The sequence below is a fragment of the Harmonia axyridis genome, chromosome 3 (genome assembly GCF_914767665.1).
Source record: "Harmonia axyridis chromosome 3, icHarAxyr1.1, whole genome shotgun sequence".
Taxonomy (NCBI): domain Eukaryota; kingdom Metazoa; phylum Arthropoda; class Insecta; order Coleoptera; family Coccinellidae; genus Harmonia; species Harmonia axyridis.
Window position 1 is genome coordinate 10979082 of NC_059503.1, and position 26416 is coordinate 11005497.

The following is a 26416-nucleotide window of genomic DNA, read 5'->3' on the forward strand; positions in this document are numbered from 1 at the left end:
CGTTTCATTGATCAGCATAATTCAAGTTCATCTATAATATTATTCCGTGCATTGAAATGTCATAAAAACTTGACTGAAGTCGTTCAAGTAAACTCAAAAAGCTAATTCTTACGTTGCACCCCAAAAACAGATCGATTCGTTAGTTTTAAATTCTACCGACGCCACTGGTCGTTTGGCTGCTGGAATGAATTCGGCTGCTGAAAAGTGGCTGCCAAGTTCACGCCGGTTAAATAACACTAAGAAATAAGTTATTATGTACCTATGTACTCCAAATATAATAAACAATCCAGAGGAACAAGGGTTTACTCATTTCGTCCACATCAAAATTTCAAGTTGAGCAACAAATATGTATCTTCACTATTGCTAATCGCTTAGTGAAACAGTTTTGAAAATTTCCCATAAAAAAACTTAGTAATTTCCAATATATTCCAATTTAAAGGTTGTTAATAAAAATATATATATATATCTATCCAGAACTACTGAATCCTAATTTTTTGTGCAATTTTATATAGGAAACTTCTGCTGATGATTTATAGTTTCAGAGTAAAATGATTAATTTATAGCTCAGTAGTATAATTCAATTACAGAAGGGATTGTGAGGGAATGAATATAACCATATAAGACAAAATATTTTCCGATACTTTTGCATATGTATATCTTCTAGAATGAAGGCAATAACAAATCAACGTCAATATTTTGTTTTTTTTGGTTAACAAAATATGCTTCAATTATAATCTTTTTCAAACCACAAGGGATTCTTCTCAGTATGCCTAGAGAGAAGGCAAACACATCAACAATTAAGGAATTTGATAAGGTATAAATAGGGGGACTGAAAGAGACCTTTTATCATTTGAATACATTTTCAGAGTAAGAGGAATTGGTACCTTAAGGCCAAAGAACATTATTGTTAGGCATGCTTTTATCAATTTTCAGATACTAGACTAGCAACCCATAGAAGTAGGTAACATTAGGATATCTAAACATTTTTCTCTTTCCATATTTCGATCTTTCAATTCATTGATGGGAAACAATAATAATAATGAGAAATACCAAACTACTTCTAGAAGAATTCAAACAATTTTGCAATGTTTAAAATTACCTTTTTGGACCTAATCAGAATCAATAAAACAAATTTTAGACAAAGTTAAAATTTTGCATATTTCTAGTAGAGTGTCATGGTAAAGGACAGTTTCCACCTAACAGTACACTCACTGTTCCTGTTTGTGCTTACAGTCCATGCAAAATTATTACAAGCAAGTTCTCTGGTTTTCTGAAAAATCGGAAAAGATATGTCTTTGATTGTATTGCCTTTAAAAATTGTACTGTAATGTATTACTGCACTAACCTTGGTACTCTCATACCATTATTATGAATGAGACAAGAAAGTAATCTTAGGTTCATCATATCAAAATATTTTTCAATGTGTAATAAATGTTACACTTGATATGGAGATAATTAGTCTTATTCTTCAGTGAATCATCTTTTGATTGCTTTGCAGCAATGGTAAGTTAATAGCTATTGGTTATCACATATACTTTACATACAGATTATTGAAGTTCTATAATTTCGAAGTAAATGGTCAAAAGTAACAAAAATTCAAGAAGAAACTATTTTCCGAAAAAACTAAAACGAAATTCCTAAGCAACAAAACAGAGATTACTCTCTAGTGATATGAAATACCAAATTCATTCAAGTAGAAAGACAAATTTCTGGTAAAAATGATAAAAATTCAGTATTTAAATACATATCCTGTATAAAAATCTCAGATTTCAACAGTTTTTAGATACGCCATAGGGATCGATCCCTTTGTGTTATTTCCTTTTCTTTTATTCTAACCTAAAAACCGAACACAATTCGAAAATGAGCATGAAATGAAACTACAACACAACAATAATTTAAATTATGATTAGAATAAGGTCAATACCGAAACAAGTCAATGTAAATTGACACTGTAGTAACAAAGAAGGTAGAAAATATTTCATCCAATATGCTCTGGGCTATAATAATTCTATTTTATTTTTTCTGAATTTGGAAAAATCAATAAGATTAGTATTGAAATATTCGGCCTCGTGCAAGCATAAAATTGAATTTCATCAACTATTCAAACCATACCACAAAATTATTAATGAAGAAATTAGAACGCTATAAATTCGCAGAAACCTATTTGCAATTGCCAAGTCATTAAAACTCTTCGATGGATCTTCAGTACAAGAATTTTCCATTACTTCGTCCACAAGGCCGTGAAGAAAAACTAGGTATAATATTTTACTGATTTTATTTTCCACATTGCAACATAGGAAACAACACGAAAGTTACGTTCGATTTAAAAAAAAAATATTGATAATAATAATTTTGATCGGAAAACTTTTTCAGTGAACACTATCGAACTTCTAATAAGACCTCGTGTAAAAACAAATGAATTAAAATCAAAAACTTGTCAAGATGTCTAGATATCTCGGAGAAGTTCATTGATACCTTGCTCCTCGACATATTACCGGAAAGCATGAAAAAGTTATTGAATTGAAAGCCACTCACCTCAGAAACACTATCTTCTTCGCTTTCTGAAGAGTCCGACATGTATCGTCTTCTTTCAGAATACGTTTCCGTTTCTGATTTAGCAAGACTCGAATTCGAAGTTGAACGGGGAGTTGACGAAGTCCGAATATCGTATTGAACATTCACTTTCTCAATTTTCGCTTTACCTACTGACGAATCCTGCGATACATTCTGCATTTTCGAATACCATTCACAAAGATCACAACTATTCACTTTTGATCTATTTCAAACCTTATTACAAACACTAAAATCGAAACATTTCGTTTTCCACATTAACTTATCACGATCGCCATTTTCCATTAAAGCGACTCAAAAACGTAGTTCTGCATTTAACTTCAAATACAAGTGGCGGCATCATTGCAAAAAGGAATTCTTCACACAAGTATATTTTCAGGCCAACAGTCAATTGATTACGTCGAGATGACGCCTGTGTCAAGAAATAAAATAGATTCCTTTATCAAACAATATCAGAAATTACAAATTCAACCCTTTTTTTCAATTCGGGTCAAATTTGAATGGTCTTATTAGATTTTATTATATCTAGACCATCTAGACCAGAATCCTCAAAAAATATGATTGCAATCGATTCATTTTTAATACCTCACGGATAGATGGCGTTAAAACATTCAAATTTGTATCGGCATGCACTGATTAATTCGTTATAAAATCACTGAATACCGTTTGATAAAACTAAGATATCTAGAAATACTGAGGTGCCTACTCACTTTGAAATTGTTTGAGATAAAAATGACAACTTTTGTAGTGACCAGCCCTCTTAAATTTAAAATAGAATGACAATTCTCTTTAGCACTCAAATTTTTCTTCTTTATCTTTTCCATAGCCAAGAGATACGTTTATTTCTTTGTGGTGGTTTCTATGGGAATACGACCATTTTGTTATATAGCGGCTATAGCGCCATCTACGAAAGATAATGGAAATATCGGCAATACCGATTACACTTCGCCTGAATTTAAAAAAAATCTTATCAATTGACACACCAGTATTCCATGTTATTCAGATGAAATGCTCATTCAGAGAATTCTTGTTTTAATTCTTGACATTATTCATTAATTCGATTCTCATCGGATTTGGCGTTCATGGAAATTTCATCGTTAAATATAATACTCCTTGTTAAATATAGATGGCGACACAATTTTCGAATTTTAAACCGTTATTGGTGGTGGACTCACTGATAAAGAATTCATGATTCATACGGAATTGAACTTTCCCCAGCTTATAATATTTGAAGTCTGAATTATTAAGTTCGTTAATGTGTTAAATCTGTCTATAACTATCCGATATTTTGCTTTCCCGATAAAATTGTAACTTATTAGTTGTAAAATAATGACACGGAAGGCTTATGCAAAATTGAATGAAGTTTGTTTCTATCGTTGAAAAAAAATCTCAAGAATTATTCTGCTTAAAATTTTGTGTCAACACATAATATAGTGCATAAATAAATAAGATATATGTCAAAATCTTCATTTTCTGTATCCAAGTATGCATAAATTCTTCGCATTGTTCGATGAAGGAATGAGACTTCAATTTCACATGTAACAGTGGCGGATCCAGGGGGGGTAAAATAATTTCTTTTTCAATTATTTCCATGTTGGACAGATAGTATTGACTGGAAATATATTTTCATGTCATTTTGTTGACATACTAAGCAATATTATTTGTTTTTATCATTTCGTATGTCTATTGGAAATATAGGTATTCACCTTTGTTATATTATGACAATTTTTATGGTTTTCTGGAGTTTTATTCTCAACGCATTAATGAGTAATTACTCGTAAACAAACTTATGTGAACCATGTAACAGATGTAGCCCACATAATACCAAAGAAATATTCATCAATCACTAACTCAAAAGCAGTCTTAAATAATTTCTCGAAAACGTTCATATATGCTTCAACTAATCACGCTAAATTGAAACGTTTGTGTGATTGATTGGTTTGTAAAATGCTTGAAGCCATTAGCGTTATTATGGATCCATCATAAAATCGGAATTTCAACACTCAATTTTGTATCGGTAAATGCTTTCTTTTTCGATCAGATTTTACCTTAATCTTCAACTATCATCACAGTTATGCCAACCTTCATTGTATCACGTTCTATGAAATAGGTACTCTCATCTAGGGTAATGGAAGATTCTCATAAGTATTATATGTGTATTTTTTAATAGTGTGCAAGTCCAGGCATTGCCGAAGAAGAGGAATTTGTGGGATGATTTCAATTAAAACGTCATCGAAACATTAATCTTTAGGGAGGTAACAAAAATCTATTGAAAACACGAGCAAGTTGAGAATTCTGTTCAACTTTTCAATTATATTTTTTGCCATTGAAAAACAATAGAAGTTTCAGAAAAAAAATATCAAATGGTACATTCACTTCATCTTCTTTCTTTTTTCGAAGCAAATAAGTAGAGAGCATCACTGTACGACGACTTCTTGATACATTTTTTTCCACGAATATTTTAAAAATATATTAGTGCTTTGTGCAAAGTACATATCATCAATTTTTTTGCGAAAAAGGAAAAGTTACCGAATTTTTATTTATTTTTATTCGCAAATTTAAAATATTCACTTTCTTCCATGTAGATTACCGTTTAAAGAAATTATGTGAAAACCTCATAAAAATCAGGGATTTGTAAAGAAGAAATACCTCTAATTTCATTTTGAACTGAGCATCCACGTGGTGGTGTTTCCTCTTAAGATTCGACTCACTTGTGACGTATCCTTCATTAAATTCAATTTAGTGCGTCCGGCACTTAACATGGCAACTTTCGAACGGAAAGACCTATAAAACTTAAAATGTTTAAGGTTTGTTCGGAATGTCTGAAATCCGACTAAGGGTTTCGTAAATATGGTTGTTGGAAATTTCAAAACTATATCAATTCGATCGAAATCAAATGTTGTATTTGGATTTCAACATAATTTCAAGCTACATACAAATTTCCAGATTGTTCCCCGCATCGGAACCATAAAAAATTCAAGAATAATAATGGAAAAGAAATAGCTAATACTTCTTTCTGTGAGAACAGATCCGATAGGGTTGAGATTTTGCGTATATATACAGGGAGAGTCTTAAAGTTGTAGATTAAATTTAACTGTAGGTTCTTCTCATCAAATAATTTTTTTTTTCATTTACCATTATCCCAGATTCGGCTCAAGTAAAAATTTATCTACAAGAAATGATTTAACAAAAGACTAACGCGCTCCTGTCCGTTTATACCACCGTGCTAACACATAACTCAATGAATGTGAACATAGGAGTTCATGAATTAAATTATTCATTTGGATGAAAGTTGGCAGGCCCACGAATCTTGAAGTTGAATTTGCAGTTAATCACATTTTGTCTATTATTATTTTAGAGGGGGTTCCCCTTGCTGTAATCACGTTATAATCCAGATACCCAAACTCTATTTTGTCATTTACCTAATTTAATGAAGAATACTTTAATTTTCAGTGAGGAACAGTAAGAGAAACTATTCGAAAAAGAAAATTACGTTTCTAATGAATGACAATTTCACATTATGACTATCTATTCGGATCCCAGAGTTACTTTATGAGAATAACTAATCCGGTAGCAGTCTTTGAAAAATCGTATTTTGCATCTTCCTTATAATAATCCTATGATTTTGATTATACCAAAAAAAAAGTGCGGCAACATGGCCTTAGATGTGTTCAAGGCGTTTCCTTTCTCAGGGGTGGATCCATAATTATTATTATGATATAATTTGTCGTAATTTTCGCAATGAATTTATATCATTCAACCTTGAATATGTTCAAAATGGTGCGTTTTACGAAGAACAATGAAGAATAATTTTATTTTTTAAAATGATTGAGTATTCTAATAGTAACTTTGGATTATCTCTAATTGCTTGTTTTACGCATTGTTTTATGGATCGTTGAAATTATAACTTGTAAACCATTAGAAGTAGTAAAAATGATAATTAAAGAATATGTCTCCCAGTTATAGAAAACTTCACACTAATATTTATTTGATTCTGAATCATGTGAAAGCTACAATAGAATTTTAAAGCCTTCACTTTTTTCGCCTGAGCTGAATCTGAATCTTTGGTGGAAAACACCTAATTATTTAATGACAAAAGATCCGATCGAGACCTGAATACAGGATGTTACTAAAAAACAGATTCCTCGGATCATTTTAAGAAAAAAAGTCCTCTTAACATGAGCCCGCAAATGCTTTGTTTTCGAACTACATGGCATTAAAATTTGATTTTTTTAGTTTTATTCTCATAGTACCTTCTCTTCACAAGATATTCATCTTAAATTTGACATAGTTATTTCAATTTATATTTTTCATCATGTGACTAATTTTTAATTTAAATCATTTTTTTGTAACAGTGCCCCATTTTTCTTCAGAACTTTTTTCTGGTGGGGCATAGGTAGTTTGAAAAAATGTAAGAAGAAACTTCTATTGTAGTTTACTAATTTCTAAAAAAAAAATTCACCAGTAATATCCAGGAAAATCCAAATTATTATAAAAATATCCAGTTAGTGAGCTTTGATGGGGCAAGCGCCCCCTGCTCCACCTCTGCATCCGCCACTTCGGAAAGTCAGAAAAGCTTTTGAGCGCTCTTTCATTCATGTATCTATAGGTCTCTTTTCGATACTAAGGCATGAAATAAATAGAAAAATATCTGAAACTCATTATTTGGTCAAAATAACCATTCAAAATGAGGAACAAAATTGGAATATTTCAGAGAAAAGAATAACAAAACTCAATACAGCAGACTATCACGATCGGATAGCATTCGAAATTTCCGAGTTGTCTTCTAAACGATATTTTACCTGCTCCTAATAGTACGGAACATTCCAGCTGCAATACAACACAAATTTACGACCTATAAATCCCTGAAGATGTCTTTCGCATGTGTAAGCGAAACGTTAGGTAAAACACCATTTGTACTGTGACTACAAAGCCAGGAAATCTCTAGCTCTCTATTGCAAAGTAGGTAGCCTATGATTCAAAGACTCCAAAGTGTTCAGTGGCGTATCAAAAGGGGGATATTCCCCCCCAGGAGGAATATCCATCAAGTCAAAACCTCATCTATCAAAATCTTATTATGAGTAAGCAAATTTCTTTGTAAAACTTCTTCAAAAGAATGAAAATTGATGCAGGCGAATCTTAAAGTTTTTTGCTTTTGAATACAACAGCTGACACTTCGATGGGTGAAAAGCAATTTCAAGAAGTGTCTGTAACTCGAATGGACAAATAACCATTTTTTTTTCTTTATCCCCCCCCTCCAAGCCTTATGTCTGGGTACGCCACTGAAAGTGTTATATAGCGTGTTGAATTCTTGTCACCAAATGAGTAGATGAAATAAAAAAGAGCTTATTGGGCACTTCTTGCTGTAGAAAGTAAACTTTGAAGATAACAAAATGAACTCTGGTTGCATATCATAAACAAGAAGAAATTTGAGGCGTCAAGTTAACATAATTTCCTACACATTCATTCGTGGTGAGTGAAAACAATTATGAAGTGGGCCAAAAAACAAAAGGTTACCTACAGAAAAGAAGTATTGAACCAGCTAAGTTCTTCCATAAAATTAAACTCTCGATATTGGATTCTGACAGTTGGCTAGCAATGGAATTATGGTGAAAATTAGTTGTGCAAAATTTGTAGCCTTCCTAACCAAACCTAAACCTAAAATTTAAAGATGACAAAATGAACTCTCCTTCCTATCATAAACAATAAGACATTTGAGGTCTCAAGCTAACACAATACTTACACATTCATTCGTGGTGAGTGCAAACAATTATGAAGAGGGCCAAAACTTAAAAGGATACAGAAAATAAGTATTGAACTGGCTAAGTTCTTCCATAAAATTATATAGGTAGGTATTCGATATTGAATTCTGACAGTTGGCTAGCATTGGAATTATGGTGAAAATTAGTTGTGCAAAATTTGTAGCCTTCCTAACCAAACCTAAACCTAAAATTTAAAGATGACAAAATGAACTCTCCTTGTCTTATTGTTTATGATAGGAATATCATAAAAAAAATTTCAAATTTTCCTTCTTTTGAAGAAGTTCTCCAAAGAAGTTTGCTTACTCATTATAAGATTGTTTTATATATAAGGTTGTTACATATAATGGATATTCCTCTTGGGGGGGGGGCATATCCCCCTTATCCTCCCCCTCTTGGGTACGCCACTGGCGTACTGGCGTGGGCCAAAACTAAAAGAGCTTATAGAAGTAGAATATTAAACCTTCCTCCATAAAATTATATTCTCTATATTCTTTTCTGACATTTGGCTAGCATTGGAATTGTGAAAATCTGTAGCCTCCTAACCAAACCTAAGCCATTAAGCATGAAGTATGAAATTTTTCGAATAATCGGTAAAAAATGCAATAACCCTCGAATGAACAAATTGGCATTACCCATCCATTTACATCTTAAAAGGATGAATTAGGAGGATAATGCTAGATAGTTGATTCAACTTCATACCGATGAAATGAGTAGGCAGTATCCATTAATTTAGTGAACTACTAATTACAAAATTGCAGCAGAGCACTCGTGGTCAAACGTCACGAACTATTACATGGGTGAATTAAATAAGAAAATGCATCATTAGCATGAGGTTGTTGGATTACGTCATCAGTTTTTCGACAAATGTGTACCATCGAGAACCACGAATCCCGGCGTTAATGAAGGTCGATGGATAATGATGAACTGATGAAAGTAAACGGTCTAATTATAAGATGCTCCTTCGTTTTAAGGTTAATAACGGAGTAAACACTAATAGGTGAGCATCTTTAGCCTAAATTTCATCAGGGATTGAACTCAAACAAGTTCATCCAACTGGAGGAATATGGATTGATGCGATTTTTGCCGGAAATGAGTTTTTATATCAATCGATTGGGTCTAGAGTGAAATAGGTTGTCTGAAAATCATAAATACCATTATTTATATCGAGTGTGGTGACCTCTACCTCGAACGTTATGATTTCAGTTAGACTAAGATGTCTGGTGTGTTCGCTAATTAAATTTTGTTTGAGAAAAGTCTGGCAGTTTGGCTCGACATGGAACCCTTTTCCCTCTTTTTTCTCAAGGTGGCGCTATACAAGGAATTAACCAATCAATGACATCATTTCAAAATTTTCATTTGTTCTGTCAAAAGTGTCAAAAGTCGTTGATTGTTGATTTAACCTCTGAACATGACATTGACAGAAAGACGACTTGAGCGCCATAAGAAATGATGCGGAAATCAAGCGAAAAGGTGGCAACGTGATCCCAAAGAAAGTCTAAATTGTAAAGGGTGTTTTTTTTAGAGCTATAGAACTTTAAATTGCAATAAAACAACGATGAATTATTCGATTGACATGAATTTTATTTATCCGTAAGATAATCTTGTGGCATTACATTTTAAATATGATTTCTGGCATATGACCGCCACGGCTGGCGCGGATGTAGTCCAATCTGGACGTTCAATTTTCGATGACTTTTTCCAACATTTGTGGCCGTATATCGGCAATAACACGGCGAATGTTGTCTTCCAAATGGTCAAGGGTTTGTGGCTTATCCGCATAGACCAATAACTTTACATAGCCCCAAGTAGTCTAGCGGTGTTAAATCACAAGATCTTGGAGGCCAATTCACAGGTCCAAAACGTGAAATTAGGCTGTTACCAAACGTGTCTTTCAATAAATCGATTGTGACACGAGCTGTGTGACATGTTGCGCCGTCTTGTTGGAACCACAGCTCCTGGACATCATGGTTGTTCAATTCAGGAATGAAAAAGTTAGTAATCATGGCTCTATACCGATCACCATTGACTGTAACGTTCTGGCCGTCATCGTTTTTGAAGAAGTACGGACCAATGATTCCACCAGCCCATAAAGCACACCAAACAGTCAGTTTTTCTGGATGTAACGGTGTTTCGACATACACTTGAGGATTAGCTTCACTCCAAATGCGGCAGTTTTGTTTGTTGTCGTAGCCATTCAACCAGAAGTGCGCTTCATCGCTAAAATGGACGTAGTGCGCGATACGTATTCCGCGCAGAACCATTATTTTCGAAATAAAATTGCACTATTTGCAATCATTGTTCAGGCGTGAGTCTATTCATGATGAATTGCCCAACCAAACTGACAATAAATCACTTGACAGCTGTTAAATCGGTCGCCATCTTGAACAGTAATGCCAACTTAAAGTTATATACCTCGAAAAAAAACACCCGTTAGTTTGTTTTTGTTGTTCCGTTCAAAAAAATCATTAATTTTATAGCTCGGTAGCGCAATCCATTCACCTTAACAGTTGCACCAGCCTCATTTTCGAATAAGTAAGGTCCAGCCACATCACCAATCCAAAAAACGCACCAAACAGTGACACGTTGAGGATGGAGAGGCTTTTTAAAAATCATTCCTGTATTTTTCGAGCTCAAATTCAACAATTCTGTTTATCATCAATGTGAAAACAGGGTTCATGACTGAAGATGATTTTTCGATATAAATCATCATTTTGATGCATTTCAAGGAACCCATCATCAGTTAAGATATGACGTTGCTGGTGATCGACCGGCTTGGGTTCTAGTGTTAGGTCTTAAGATATAAGTCTTTATGCAAAATACGGTGTAATGTCGTTTGTGTAATGCCTACAATTCCCAATATCGACAAGGAAGCGACAAACCAGGGTTTTCGTCAACACTACAGGGTGCAGCAATATTCTTTGTTGTTCTTGAGCGACGAACACAGTTTCGATTCTTCAAATCACTAATTTGTCCGAACAACTCAAATTTTCCACCAGTTTTACCATTGCTGGCCGAGAAGGTGCTTCACCCAAAAATGCTTCAGTTTAGCGAACTTCTTCATTGAATTTTAACAATTTCAATGAGTTGTTGAAGCATATATCGTTCTGTAATGTCTTAATTTTTACTTATCAAATGTCAAATGAATGACAGAATGGGCTCCTATTCCAACAAGAATGCGAAATTCGAAAACGAGCGACGAAGGAGTGAGTGTTGGAATTGCTTTCTGCAACGAGTATTAGACGATATTTTCTCTATTTCAGTCAAGCTTTGTGAAATATTGTCGAAATTCAATGAGAAATTCAAATTAAACATCCTAGTGACTTTTGTATTGTATCTTGGCACTTGGTGACTGTTACGAAAAGTGACAGATTACCTACGGAATTTGAATTTGAATCGTACGTTTTGAATTTTCAAATAATTTAAAATTACGCATTAAATTCATGAATTATGTGTGACGAAATCGATTTAACATCACCTGAATTAAGAGAAATTGCGAATAATGCTGCAAATCATTTCACTATATCCAAATTATACATTATGTTGACAATTATTGACGTTTGTTGAAATTTGATAGGATTGGAAGGCAGTAGAGACAACCACGAAACGAAAAGTAGAATTTGATAACGATGCTGTTATGAGTTCATTACAGCACTGTTTTTAGAACTGTAATGTTCTAATTACGATACTGAAATAGAGAAAAAATATATACAAAACGCATCTGTCTACCTTAATCGATAATTCTGTGATATTTCAGCGATCGCACTTGTTTTCCAACAATTCTATGCTCTTCTCTTCTCAAACTGTATTTTCCCAACGTATTCGACGATAATTACGAAGAAAGCTACACGAATTTCGTGAGCATGTAGTAACCAGATCTTGCAGATATTGGATGGTGCATCACCAGGGTTCCTATTGATAAATCTACAAACAATGCGATGTTAGTAAGACACCTACGTTCCTTTCAGCCATTATCTACTAATTCCTACGTAGATTACGTGGGTGATTCTCCCATTACGGTCCTGATTTCTGATTTAACTTACGATTTCGCAGTGTATCATCTTCAAGTGAAAGTGCGCTCATTCGTTTTTCTGATGAGGACGTCTCCAAGTAAAATTTGCACGAATTGGTGGTTGCCCCATATGCGAGCATCATCCAATTCCGTTTCTGATTTTGCGTTATGCAAACTATCCAGTGAATGATGGAACGTCGATGCCATTCATGAAGATATGTGAACCGCCCGTTCAAATATTCTCTTCGTTGAGAGGGATTACCACGATGTGGTTTTTCGCGTATCAGTCAAACGTTGGTACCCATTCATTAGCTCTCTGGTTCTACTGCGATGACCAAACTTTGTACGGTGTAAAAAGTTGTACATTCACTTCATCTTCTTTCCTTTTTCGAAACAAATAAGTAGAGGGCAGCACTGTACGACGACTTTCACGAAATTATAATTTTACTTCTTTCAAAATGATTTTTTGTGAAGTTTTTTTTAACGAATATTTTAAAAATATATCAGTGCTCTGTACAAAGTACATATCATCAATTTTTTCGCAAAAAACGAGAAGTTATCAAATATTTTTTTCTTTTTTTTTATTTCAAAATCAAAAATATTTACTTTCTTCCATGTAGATTATTGTTAGAGGGAATTATGTAAAAATCCTGTGAAAATCGGTGATTATTTGTAAAAAGAAATATCTTTAGTTTCGTTTGAACTGAGCAACCATGTGAAAATGTCCCCTTCTAAGAGTAAGATGTCTAAAACGCTGGTGGGCTCACTTCCTCTTGAAAAACCTTATGATTAAAGTGGCGACTGTTGAAGGTACCAGCCTTCTTGGATTGGTATTGGTCCCTTTTCGCTTGATTTCCGCATCGTTTCCTATGGCGCTCACGTCGTTTTTCTGCCGATGTCATGTTTTGAGGTTAAATCAACAATCTTTGACTTTTGACAGAACAAATGAAAATTTTAAAGGATGACGTTGATTTCTAACTGTTATATTTTTTGTATATCTTAAGAAAGAAGAGCCGAGTTGCCAGACTCATCTTAAACAAAATCTTATCAGTGAATACACCAGTATTTTAGACATCTTATTTAAAAGGGAACACAACCACGTGGCTACTTAGTTCAAAACGAAATTAGAGATATTTCTTGTCACAAATCACTGATTTTTAGAGCAATTCATATGAAAATCTTATTATGAATGCAGATTTGGAATCTAGGGTTTGAACTGGATACGGTATGTATCAGGTGGAATAAATTCTACATAGTTTTCCAACACTGAAAATAGCCGATAGCACGCTTGCCCTTGCTTTTCCGCCCTCACAGCTCTCATTCTCTCTCTCCCACCTAATGTATTTGCGCACCTCATCCTCTGGTAGGTCGTCGGTGCTGGCTGGGGAGTGTATAGTGACTCTGTATACCCGAGAGATGGCGATATGGATGTCGCGCCACATTTTAGTGCGGCCTGGCGGGATATCAGGGCCGTCGCCTTGCAGCAGAGTCACTTCTCCACGATTGTGTGAGATCTCGGGAGAAAACACCGTAATCTTTAAAGAGTTCAAAATTTAAAAACAAGACATGAAGTGGCGTGTTTTTGAATGAACGAGTATTATAATGAATCTTCTGAATGAGTATTATACATTATTTTCCTTAATTCACTGAATTTTTTATGAAATTATCGAAATATTTCCATATATTTCCGTTTAGTGATTTTTGCATTGAAAAATCTTGGTTGGCAGATCAGTTTTCTGCATCAGAAATTCGACAGATAATAGATAAATCTGTTACTGGAGAGTTTTGAGTACCAACATATAATAATAAAATATAACCATGAAATCCGTGTGAATCTGAGATATTCTCGCACGATTTGGTTCTTACGCGGATTTGCCACAGAGAAAAAAATTATACAACCCATTCAAGATCTTCTCTCTGTTTCTGTTTACTCTCGAAACAGACCATAGAATTTGGAACCAAGAATGTGAATTTCAATCGATACAAAAAACTGTACTAATTAATGTTATAATTCGTCTTATGTAAGTTAGTTAAAACAATAATATCCCGATCGTGATCTGAACTTTAACCCTAGAAACGTGACACAAGTTTATTGCTACAAAAAATATAGGCTCTAAAGTTTTGGTTTATTATTTCCAATAACAAGGCTTCGAAATCGCTCGAGAAGAGATGGTTTCCATTTCACTCCAATGTTTTACGAACAATGCTCGCTGATTGGATCAACTTCAGAAGGTGCTTTAATTAAAACCCAAGATGCATTATTCTATTCATCTTGTGAATACCTGATGTCTAGAGTTTATTTGAAAGTCTTTTGTGGGTTTCACATAACTTTGTTCTACAGAACAACTTATTTCGGTGTGAATTCTATGGGGGTGTCCAAAAATTGAATCGAACACATAAATTATTGAATGTGACCAAATATCTAATAATACTATATTAAAGGGAGATAGTTGTAGTACAGTGACTTAATTAAACACACAGGCGACAAGTCGTTTAAATTGAGCCTAAAAATGGCGAACCATATGGCTTTACCATAGAACTTAAGAATACAATTGACGCAAACATCATGCGTCTCACTTCTATGTTGCAGTCGATTCGTCTCACTCTTTCTCTTTCTACGCGCTATCAACATTTTACTACATCATTGATTCTGACTAAGATGTTTGAAAATACTGGTCAGTTCACTGCTATTTTTTAAGATTAATCTGGCTATTCTGCCAGTACTTCGATTTCTTCTGTAAGTGACGCTATTTAATGTAATGGTCATATCTCCATGGAAACGAGAGAGGAATTGGGTGTGAGGATGCGAAAATAAATTGAAGTAGCGGCAATTTCCTTGAAATTCAAATTAATTGAATTTCAAATGGCATTGTAAACAAACTTTTTCGAATATATAAACTAAATATAGGTATCGATTGTTCATACAGCTGATGAAAGTCCACTATAGAGGAAAATGATTCATGCACGCACAGAATATATACAGAGTGAATCCAAAAATATTGTTCTTCAGTGATTTCCAAATAATTGAGCGGTGTAATTTCATTCATTTTCAGATATTTTGTGGGACATCAATATGTCAAGATCATTTGAAATTTTAGAATAGTAATTTACGTAACAAGTCCGGAAAATAGGGTTTTTTTGGACTAATAGACAGAATTGGAAGTCTGTGAGTCCAAAAAAACCATTTTTGGGGCGTTTTGCGTACAATATTTTTTCGGCAACCGTGTAGATGTAGAATAACACTATTGCTGCTTTTTTCCATATTTTATTGCGATTGCGATAAAAAAAAACATGCAAATTGTTGACAACTGATTTTATATGAACTGTCAGCCGTTTTCTCGGTTGCTATGGTAATGATCAACTGCATTCATTGAAAATACCTACCAAAATTTTCATATGCACAATGACACAAACGACGTGATTCTTTTCCGGCTTAGTCCGGGAAGTACGTACTTTCCGGACTAGGCCGGGAAATGCTTCTTTCTCAGAGAAAAAGCGTCCGGGAAGTGAGCACTTCCCGGACGGTTGCCGAAAAATGTTATTTTTAGCACCCTATAATCCACTTGCAGGAAGTTCATTATCATTTAATGCCGCATTAAAATGCTACTCCTCCATTAAACGGTGCAGGTGATCAACAGGAGGAGCCTATTTCAGGATTAAAATTTTAATGACAGCATTAAATTTTAATGAACGTTCCTGCAACTGTGTGTATATAATCTAAATGGATGAATTTAGAGCGGTGATGCAATTTAGTCATTTGAATTGATCATCAAGAGTTCTATAACATATAAAAAAATGCGAGCAAATTCGCCTAAAGCCAATTTTCCTTTGATGCGGTGCGTGCAGGGTACTTTCAAGCTCTGACCTGAGCTGTTTGAATTTTATTTTTATTTATTAGTAGTGCGAAAAAAACACCATAAATAACACAGAGGTTTTTCTTATTCTTTTCTTCATCTCATGGAGTATCCAAGTGAACCTAAATTTTCAATGTTGAATCTGATTTCCTGAGTTTCAATGATGAACCTTTAACATCGATCTAAAATAATTTAACGCCTCCTTACATTATTACAGTTGATGTTCTGGTATGTGGAATCTAAGAACAATGCAAATTTCGCACGATTGTTCATTATTCTATCCTATCCCACAAAATATCTCGATTTATTGAAAGAATTACCATTTGATATACTCACTGTCACTGGCTTTGAGTTCATGGTTCTGAATTTCCAATCAAAGATTCAAAATTAATAACACCGAAACTATTAGAGTACCTAAGAACTGCCATAAAAAATCATTCGAGTATGAATAAAAACAAGGGAAAAATGTCACTTACCTACACTCTGTTAAGTATGTAACTTCTTTCATCATTTAGCATGAAATTCCGATGGTTTGATCTTTTCTCCCTTGTAAAAATCTATAGCTTCATTATGGAAAAACAAATCAGGTTGATTTCATTTGAGTATGACTAAAAACAAGGGGTAAATGTCACTTACCTACATTATTGTCGAATCTCATTTAAAGACAATTCGATCTGCTAATAAAAAAGTCATTATATTTTGAAGTGGGACATTATCATCTTCATTTCGAAAATGTTATATTACAAGTCCGAGTTATTTTAATAAATTAATCTAAGATGACCTCTTATTCGGAAAAATGTTGTTCCGAAAAAACTCTCAGCCTGTAGCAAAATGAGATTATATAACTGAATCGCATTTCATAATGATAATTGAAATAGCTGTAATTATATATATAATTATATTAGACTCGCTAATGAAAAATTAATTTCTGTCATACTTTCCCCAAATACGATAATTTTTGAAAGGAAGTAACTTTAAAGAATGATATCTCTCAAAGAGTTCGAAATGATAAATAATAAAAACATATTCAGCTAAAAAGGTCTCAATGAAATGTATCGCTCATATGATCTACAACTTTTTTTCCAAATCGCAAACTGCACCTCATTTCAATTAGGTATTTTGAAATTATTAAAAAAGTTTGCAGACATCTGAGGGATCAATATTGATGAGACTCTTTCAGATGGAAATATGCTGTTATTTCGAACTGCTTAAAAGAAATGTCTCTATTTCATTTTGTCAAAATGAATATTTCGAAAAATTTCTTTGATTTGACTTATCTTTACCTAATTGATACTATCAGTATAGGTATTAAGTAGAGTTGAGTAATCCGAGAGGCAAAAAAAAATTCCAGACATGTCAATTGAAAAAATTGAGAATTTTGATAAGCCATTTTTCAAAATTGGAGTATCATTCGAGCCACCTGTAGAGTGATCCGTAAATTACAGAAGATTTGAAAACTTTTCGGGACTTCAAAAAAAAATCGTACAAATATCTCCAACGCTTTTTCAGATATGATTTTCAGTTTAAAATATTATATTATATTTATATATTTTTCGATAAAAGTGGCTTACATCAAAAAGTACCACAGATAAATGATGATAAGTGGGGTATTTCGAGATTAGAATTTCATGGAGATTAAGCATTCTCAATTAAAAAAAAAGGTGGTATCATGTTTCACCACTTTCGGACCTGAAGGTAGAATAAAAAAAATATACGCTGAGTATTGTCGATTTCATCAAAATTTGAATCATTCTCCTCGTCCAAAATTTCCAAAAGTTACCGACTGATCGAGCACTATTGACTCACCCTGCGGCCTGCATAATAAAAATATTAAAAAGAGTTATCCAAACAATTTGTTGTAGAGATGGCCAAAAAGCTTCAAGAGTCATGCAAATCATACATTGCAATTTACGTCTATTCAATTCCATTACACAAATCATGCAGTCTAATTTATCGCAATTATTCGTATCATTTTCATCTTGGAAAGTATTCATGACTTTGAATCAGATATGTAAAGAAGATATGCACTATTATGAAATAAATGCTGAAGAATTATTGAATTCCAATAATTGCGCATTCATTGGAGTGATCTACATCCATAGTTGTGATTCATAATGTGTATGACATTTGAAATGAATCGAATTAGAGCCCAGACTGTAAGTAGGCTTAAAAAATTGGAGAATATTGTTTTTATGGCTTATTCTTCTGTGTGGTGAGGTTTACCATCCTTTGAGACTATGTAGCAGAAGAGTATTGTGGTTTGAGCCAAATTCTGAAGTAGTTTCCTTTTCACACGTAAATAAATTGCTTACGTAACAGTTCACATAGGAGTTTTGTTGAACAAAATCTATTAAATGTTTTTCCAGAATTTTTTGATTAAAAAGTACGAATATTTTGACTTCATATTACCTAATATTAGCCCTCAAATGATCAATCTATTGTGGTTTGTTGGCGTAACATTCGTCTTTATTAAATAATCCAACGGTGTCAAATCGCTGTTTATCAGCGGCCAAAATCAATCACCATTTGAACTGATAATTCAGCCATTGAATTTTTATGCTTACCAATCATCATTGCACATGTTCCATTCATTTGAAATCAAATGATAGTATGATCAAATTTGTATTTTCAAATTGCGACCACAAAAAAGTATATAATCACTATAGCCCGATTGGTCTCTTCTTTGACAATAACATAGTTGTCCTTTTCATTTTCAAAGAAAAATTTGCCATCTAGCATTTATGCAACTTCACACAGTGGATTATTCAAATCAAAGTCAAATTACCGATATCGATTTTCAAATTGGGAAGAAACAAAATATAGCAAGTGTTCTCGCTGTAACGTCAGACAAACCATAGAACTGTTAAAATTTGATGATTCCCGAATAAAATGGTGTGAATTTTCAACTATGTTTGCATACATCGTTATTTTATGAAATTGCTGTGTAACAAGATAAACGTAATAAATTCATATGAATTTCGTGACAATCCATCTCTTCGTGACGATGTAACGACATTGGTACTGAAAATGTGCAGTTTCAGTTGAATAAGAAGTGCATACATTTCTATACCGTGGTTTGATAATGAAGTTTCTACTATAATCGTTTCGTTTCGTTTACACTGATGAAAATTTTCATTTCATGAGGAGGAAAACTCAGCCAAAAAATATGCTATTGTTGGAAAGGTCTGGAAATATCGTATTTAGTATCAAAATTGAAATACATGTTTTGAATTTTATAATTCTGAGTCATAATGTTTTTGAGAAAGGTTGAAGCGCAGCAGAACGAGACATTTTTTTATCCAAAATGTTCAAATTCGAGAAAAATTCAGAAAAAACCACCCAATATTTCTGTGACTACTTTTGGGTGTTGATATCAAATAACAATTTCAAGCTCTATACGTAAATTAACACCGTTCGAAACTTTGTTCCAATTGAAATAAAACAATTAGATGTGAAATTACAATTTCAAGTTTCATAATGATGGTATAACCAAAAGCAGTGAAAAACTTCTAGCTGATCACACTACTACTATATCGTAACCAAATGAAATTCAAGAAGAATATTGGAAAGAAATGTATTTAGCATTTTCAGAATAACAATTACAACTTTCGTGTAAAATTTCGTGTGGATAGTGTTATCAGAATCATAGAATATTAAATCAGAATATCGAAAAAATTTGAAATTTCAGTGACAACAGATCCAACTGCAAGTAATTATAAAATTACGATTCATATTCGAATTCCGTAATCTGTCAATTTTGGTAACAGTCACACCAATTGCCAAGATACAATACAAAAGTCATCAGAATATATAATCTGAATTTTTCATTGAATTTCGACAATATTTCACAAAACTTGACTGAAATAGAGAAAATATCGTCTAATACTCGTCGCAGAAGGCAATTCCAACACTCTTGCGTTCGAATTGCTCGTTTTCGAATTTCGCATTCGTGTTGGAATAAGGGCCCATTCTGCAACTCGTTTTAGAATATACTATTATTCAAGTGTTGACAATGAACAATTCAAAAACGACAATCAAAAATTGAATTTCATAGAGAATTCATTGAAAATACCCTGTGCAAATGTATTCCTCGTCGGCGATCACAATTAAACAATTAGCCCTCTCAAAATCGATGTGAATCGATTCAAATTTGAATCCAATTAGGTATATCGTTCACATCTCCAGTCTGTTGATCACTCAAAACTATAATGACTATTATCCAACTAGTTATGAATCGATGGGAATCTAAGTATTCATGAAGGATTCATCCACTTCATATTCCTTATGGCTATCTCTCTGATGCAATTCTATGTTACCTCCAACTACGTGTCCTCCCCATTATCTAAGATTTGGTGGTGGTTGACAGAAGAGATGTTGCCATTTTTGGGACTTTATCATATAAATAGTAGAACTGATGTGAGAATGGCAGTCAGTGAATCTTTTGAAGTGTTCTAAGAAAGGTTTGTTCATATTATAAACCTATCGTGCGTTCAGAATGTGTAACATCTTCATTTCGCTAATTTGCATTAGTAAATTATCACTTTTCTCAGAAAAAAATACTCCAAATTTTACACGTGACGAAAAAAATTTTAAATAATTGATGTCATTAAATACGTGGAGTCAGGAGCTTTTGAGCGCTTGTTTATTCATGCGTCAAGTGAACCCTTGAAGACCACCTACCTGTATATAGGTGTAGGTGCTCGTGATGGTCTTGGCGCATGCATGAATGAGCGCTCAAAAGTTTTAGGTTAGTGATTAAATCATTTTTTTCGATAATCTTCTTGAATTTTTTTGGTTCTGATGAAGCTATCAACACAAAATTTCGAACAAAGCTTCACTTGGTTATTTTATATCAACTTTCAAAATTTCAAACCTATCGTATTTGGAAACACGAAAATATTGAGTATATCTTTTCAATATTCTTCTTGAATTTTCTATGGTCCTGATGATGCTATCAACACAAAATTTTGAACAAAGCTTGACATTATTATTTTTTATGAACTTTCAAAATTTCTTCCCTATCGTATTTGTAACCACGAAAATATTGGGTATTTAATTTCAATATTCTTCTTGAATTTTCTATGGTTCTGATTATGCTATCAACACAAATTTCGCATGAAGATTAGAATGGCTATTTTAAATATACACAGAAAATTTGAACCCAATCGGATATGTTGTAACGGAAATATTGAGTATTATAGTATGTATTCCTTTTCCAATTTTCTCTTTGAATTTTCTATGGTTCTGATATTTGATCCACTTGAAACTTTGCGAGGAGTTTGAAATTGTTATTTTATATCAGCATCCAGAATATCGACGCCGTCAGTTTTATGTTTAGAGAAATATTGGGTAATTTTTTCCGATATTTCAGTTTAAAATTCCTATAATTCTTGAGTTTTCTATGTTTCTGGTTATGTGGTGAATGATGTAAATAAATTTCGCACGAGGCTTTAAATTGCCATTCTTCATAGAAATGCCCATTTTCATCCTGAACAAAACTGCAATTTTGAAATTTACAGTAAATTTCGAACGACCACATTTACGAAACCCCTAGTCTTATTTATCCCATTAACGAACTCAAATGTGACATTCAAGATCCAGACCTACCCAGGAAATATCATGTTTCTAGCTCTATTCGTTCGGTAATTTGAGCACATTGAACACATTAGTCAGTTGAACCTCATCATTTGGGACCATTCTCGGCTCAAAATTTGAAAATTACAGATTTGCGACGAAATGATAGAGCGATCGGTGTAGAGAACTGATTTTTTGCTTCTGGTTACGCGATCTGGCACCTCTATAGTTTAGAAATTTGTATAAATTTTCAAATTACTATAACTTCGAAAACCGAACCTACCCTGAAAATTTTCTCGTTTTTTTCGTTCAAGCTTTATTTTTTAAGTCGCCTGGTCAAACGAAGATAATATAATTTGACCCCAAATGAGTTAGTAAAATCTAATAATTTGAGACCAATAAAATTCCAAAAATACGAACGAGTTAAAACGTGAAATTCTCTAGTTAAATTGGTTGCTATATCGCCTTTGCTTATTTGCTAGAGAATGAAATTGAAAAATAGTTCAGTTAAATCAAATATTCATACAAATTTTTGCATAGCCAAACTGAGTAGATGTCTTACTGATATATGGCACCTCACTCAACATATTTTGAGAATTCTAGTCTGAGTGAAATTTAATGTTATTTCATGTTTTTAGGTGAAATGGAAAGGATACACTTCTCAATATGTGAGTATTATTCAATCAATTATTTTTACAGCTGATAAAAGAATTACTGCAAGTTATCATTAAAAAAAGTAGCATTTTGGAATTCCTTTCGAATTCAAAGTGTGCAACTCCAACTGTCATTTTTAAAATACATTCATTCGAGTATATAAGTATAGATATTCATAAATAGATAACAAATAATAAGTACCTAATTTTAGTAACAAAGATTAAAAAAGGTATTTTACAATTATTTTTTAATCTGAAGAAAATTGTATACAGCACGCAACTAGCATTAATCCTGCGAAACTTCAAATTATTATACAATGGCATGATATCAATGATACGCTGATAAAAACTCATTACCAAATTACCAACAACAATCAAACATTCCCAAAATTATATTACGTTATTTCGATTTTATAACACCTAGTATTTAAACAGTTCATGTGAACTGCCGAATTCATCTAGTTGGCGATAAACATTGAGAAAACACTACGTAGCATCAATTTACAGGATAGAATTCATAATAACTAGCTTCTTGTTATTATCGTTATTGAGCTTCAAAACAATAGAATAATTAGATCCATTGCCATTAAAATTCAACAAAGAAGTTAGCAGATTTATTTCATTTATGATAATTTTTTTAATAAGCGACAATTTCTCGAAACAGACAAAAACTATTTGTCACAATCACAGAGTAATGTTTATTACTTCAATGGTCACAACCAATTTTTCCAACAAAAAAAATGTCATGACATTGAAATATGAAAAATGATCTGATGATAAATTGATACCAACATGGGAATTCATTTGAATATCGATTTCAAATATTTTATAATACATATATCCTTGTTTCGTATGAAAAAGCAATTAAAATATGCAAATATGTAAAAATTCTTTAGTAATTTTTTTATTGTTTACAGAAATTGACGTGAACTAGGTTGAAATTATGGTGTGACTTAGATTTATGAATGGTTAAAGAAACAACTTAGGGAATATTTCAACGATTTCATCATTATATCTTGTATCAGCTAGGTTTCACGATTTCAATTTAAATGCATAGTTATTTGAGACAACTGCGAAATAAATGATTGGCTAAACATCGAATCTGGACATTTAAATTTTGTATTTCTTTAAAATCAAACTTGACTAGATGTTGACAATTCTTCATATGACTCGATATTTCTCCCGATATTGTATCATGAAAATATTAATCCATTCAAAATTTAAAACATGTAATTATTTTCTTCGTTTTATTTTTCAGGTTTACTTCTTCTATCCAGCAGTCTTATTTCCGTGAGTATAGAATCTTTTTTTTTATTATTAAGTACTACCTATTAGAATAGGTTCGATTTATAGAAGACATCAATTGTTATATAAAACTACGTACAAACTATTGCTAAGAAATCAATTACTAATAGTATCATTAGACTTGAGATATTTCTCGATATTTTAGATCGAAGCAGTCGAGATTTCCACTAATTATCACTATTTCAGGCTCAAGATGGCTATGATTATTCAAGACCCCAAAAGCCTTTTCCACCTTCGCGGCCAGGTACTCCAAGTTATCCAGGACAAGGACCAACAGCATTTCCTGCACTTCCTTCTGTATCAAGTACACCCAGACCATTCGAAACTGTAGGAACAACTCAACAAAGACCTGGGGCTCCAACTCGATTCCCTGGATATGCTCCAAGTGGTACTCCAACATCCCCTGGAGGTTACCCAAGTATCACTCCAACATCCCCTGGAGGTTACCCAAGTGGCACTCCAACATCACCTGGAGGTTACCCAAGTGGCACTCCTACATCTCCTGGAGGTTATCCAAGTGGTAGACCACAATTCCCTACTGGACCTGCACGACCTGGAGCTGAATTTCCCAGACCTGATGGACCTCAGTATCCAGGAACACCAAGTACACCACAATTACCTGGGTCCCCACAATACCCAGGAGCACCAGGTTCTCCACAATATCCAGGAGCCCCAGGCGCCCCACAGTACCCAGGAGCACCAGGTGCCCCACAATATCCAGGGGCTCCAAGTTCACCACAATTCCCCGGTGCACCACAATATCCAGGAGCTCCAAGTACACCACAATTCCCTGGAGCACCAGGTACCCAACAATATCCAGGAGGCGCACAATTCCCTGGAGTAACAGATTCTGGACAATATACTGGAGAAGAAGAGGAAGGAGATTATTCCGCCATACCTGGTACTCCTGGTGACGATTACCCAATTTATTCAGAAGTTCCTGAAACATCATTCAGATGTGATCAGCAACAATACCCCGGATATTATGCAGATGTTGAAACCAGATGCCAAGTATTTCATATATGTGCCAACAATAAAACTTATGATTTCCTTTGTCCAAATGGAACGGTGTTCCATCAGGAATATTTGGTTTGTGTTTGGTGGAACACTTTCGATTGCAATTTGGCTCCATCACTGTACGGAATAAATGCCAATATTTATGATTATTCGATTATAGGCGCTCAACAACAAGCGCCTGGAGCTGCATATCCAGGAGGTCCAGGTGTTCCTACTCCAGGCTTCCCAGGAGCTAGACCAGGATACCCGGGTTCAACTGAACAAGGTCCAGGATACCCTGGTATTGGACCTCAAGGTCCAGGATACCCAACTGGCCCACAAGGTCCTGGTTATCCTGGTGCTGGACAACAAAGACCTGGATATCCAACAGGCCCCCAAGGTCCTGGTTATCCGGATGCAGGACAACAAAGACCTGGATACCCAACAGGCCCTCAAGGTCCTAGCTATCCTGGTGCTGGTCCACAAAGACCTGGATATCCAACAGGCCCTCAAGGTCCAAGCTATCCTGGTGCTGGTCCACAAAGACCTGGATATCCAACTGGACCCCAAGTTCCTAGTTATCCTGGGGTCTCTCCTCAAGGTCCAGGTTACCCCGGAATTGGTCCTCAAAGTCCAGGCTACCCAACTGGCCCTCAAGTTCCTGGTTATCCTGGTGCTGGACAACAGAGACCTGGATATCCAACAGGTCCACAAGGTCCTGGCTATCCTGGTGCTGGTCCTCAAGAATCTGGATATCCCGATGGGCGTCCTCAAGTTCCTGGCACACCTGGATTCACTACAGGACGCCCTCAAATTCCAGGATATCCTACTGGCGGACAGATTCCAGGATATTCCACGGTACGTCCACAAACCCCAGGATTCCCAACAAGCCGACCTGAAGGTACAAGTTTCACCACTGGTAGACCTGGATTCACCACTGGACGTCCTCAACAAGAAGGTTATCCAAGCGGCCGACCTCAAGGACCAGGTTTTCCAGGCACAGGTGGGCCAGGACAGCAACCTACTCGGGAATATTTGCCACCAGTTGGAAAAAAATAACCTCAACATTAATTTATGATTAGCTCTTGTCAAGTAATTAAATATCAGAAGAGCATAATGATCTCTGCTCCTCAGCATTTTATTAAGGATTGACGACTTTATAAGACAAGTCAGTATATTTTTTAATGATGTATTTATATGACCATTTTCGTATTTATAGCTGCACTATTTATTACCAGTATTATATAATTATGTAGTTTACAGTATATAGAAGCATATTTAAAACAGAAAAATAAAGAATTTATATTTATATACAAAACACTTATTTTTTTAAGACCTTTCTTTGAAATACTGATTGAAAAACGCTCGCCTATTATGGGTTGAGCATAGTGTTTCAAAATATTAAATTACTACTTTCAATAATTCTGGAAGATTTTCATGATTCATTGGCATCAGTTTTCAAATTTAAGGAAATATTCTATATTTCATATACTTATCAGTGGTGATGCTAGAGGGAGCCAGGTAGGGCCTTCCCTGAAATATCCTATGAGCAAAAAATACAACATGAATTTAATTTAACGTAAGCTAGATAGACCTACCTGGATGAAAAGGTTATTTGATCTCAATTTTTCGAAACGTATAATAAAGAAATTCATAGTAGTGAATAGAAATTATATTATATAATATTCTATT

At 34.0% G+C, this 26416-nt stretch overlaps 2 protein-coding genes across 9 annotated transcripts in view; one reads left to right on the plus strand and one right to left on the minus strand.

Moving 5' to 3' along the window:
- Positions 1-2908, minus strand: part of LOC123676317 (ankyrin repeat domain-containing protein 17-like) — a 36351-nt gene extending 33443 nt beyond the window's left edge. For 3 of the 6 annotated variants that reach the window (XM_045612141.1, XM_045612138.1, XM_045612137.1), the window contains exon 1: positions 2536-2907. In XM_045612141.1, coding sequence (XP_045468097.1) covers positions 2536-2733 — 198 coding nt within the window. In that variant the 5' untranslated portion in view covers positions 2734-2907. Of the gene's footprint in view, positions 1-2535 lie in introns of all 6 variants that reach the window. The other 3 variants (XR_006746913.1, XM_045612139.1, XM_045612142.1) reach the window with 2 other exon arrangements.
- Positions 1418-26028, plus strand: LOC123676319 (collagen alpha-5(IV) chain-like). Of its 3 annotated transcripts, XM_045612146.1 has the most exons (5): positions 20586-20656; positions 22409-22438; positions 23682-23713; positions 23915-25331; positions 25362-26028. In XM_045612146.1, exons 2-5 carry the CDS (start codon positions 22414-22416, stop codon positions 25781-25783), a joined length of 1896 nt encoding a protein of 631 aa, XP_045468102.1. In that variant the 5' UTR covers positions 20586-20656; positions 22409-22413; the 3' UTR covers positions 25784-26028. The 3 variants fall into 3 exon arrangements, with proteins under 3 accessions (XP_045468101.1, XP_045468102.1, XP_045468100.1); XM_045612145.1 differs by lacking the exon at positions 20586-20656 and adding an exon at positions 1418-1503 and having other exon boundaries at positions 23915-26028; XM_045612144.1 differs by having other exon boundaries at positions 23915-26028.
- The last annotated feature ends 388 nt before the right edge of the window (positions 26029-26416 follow it).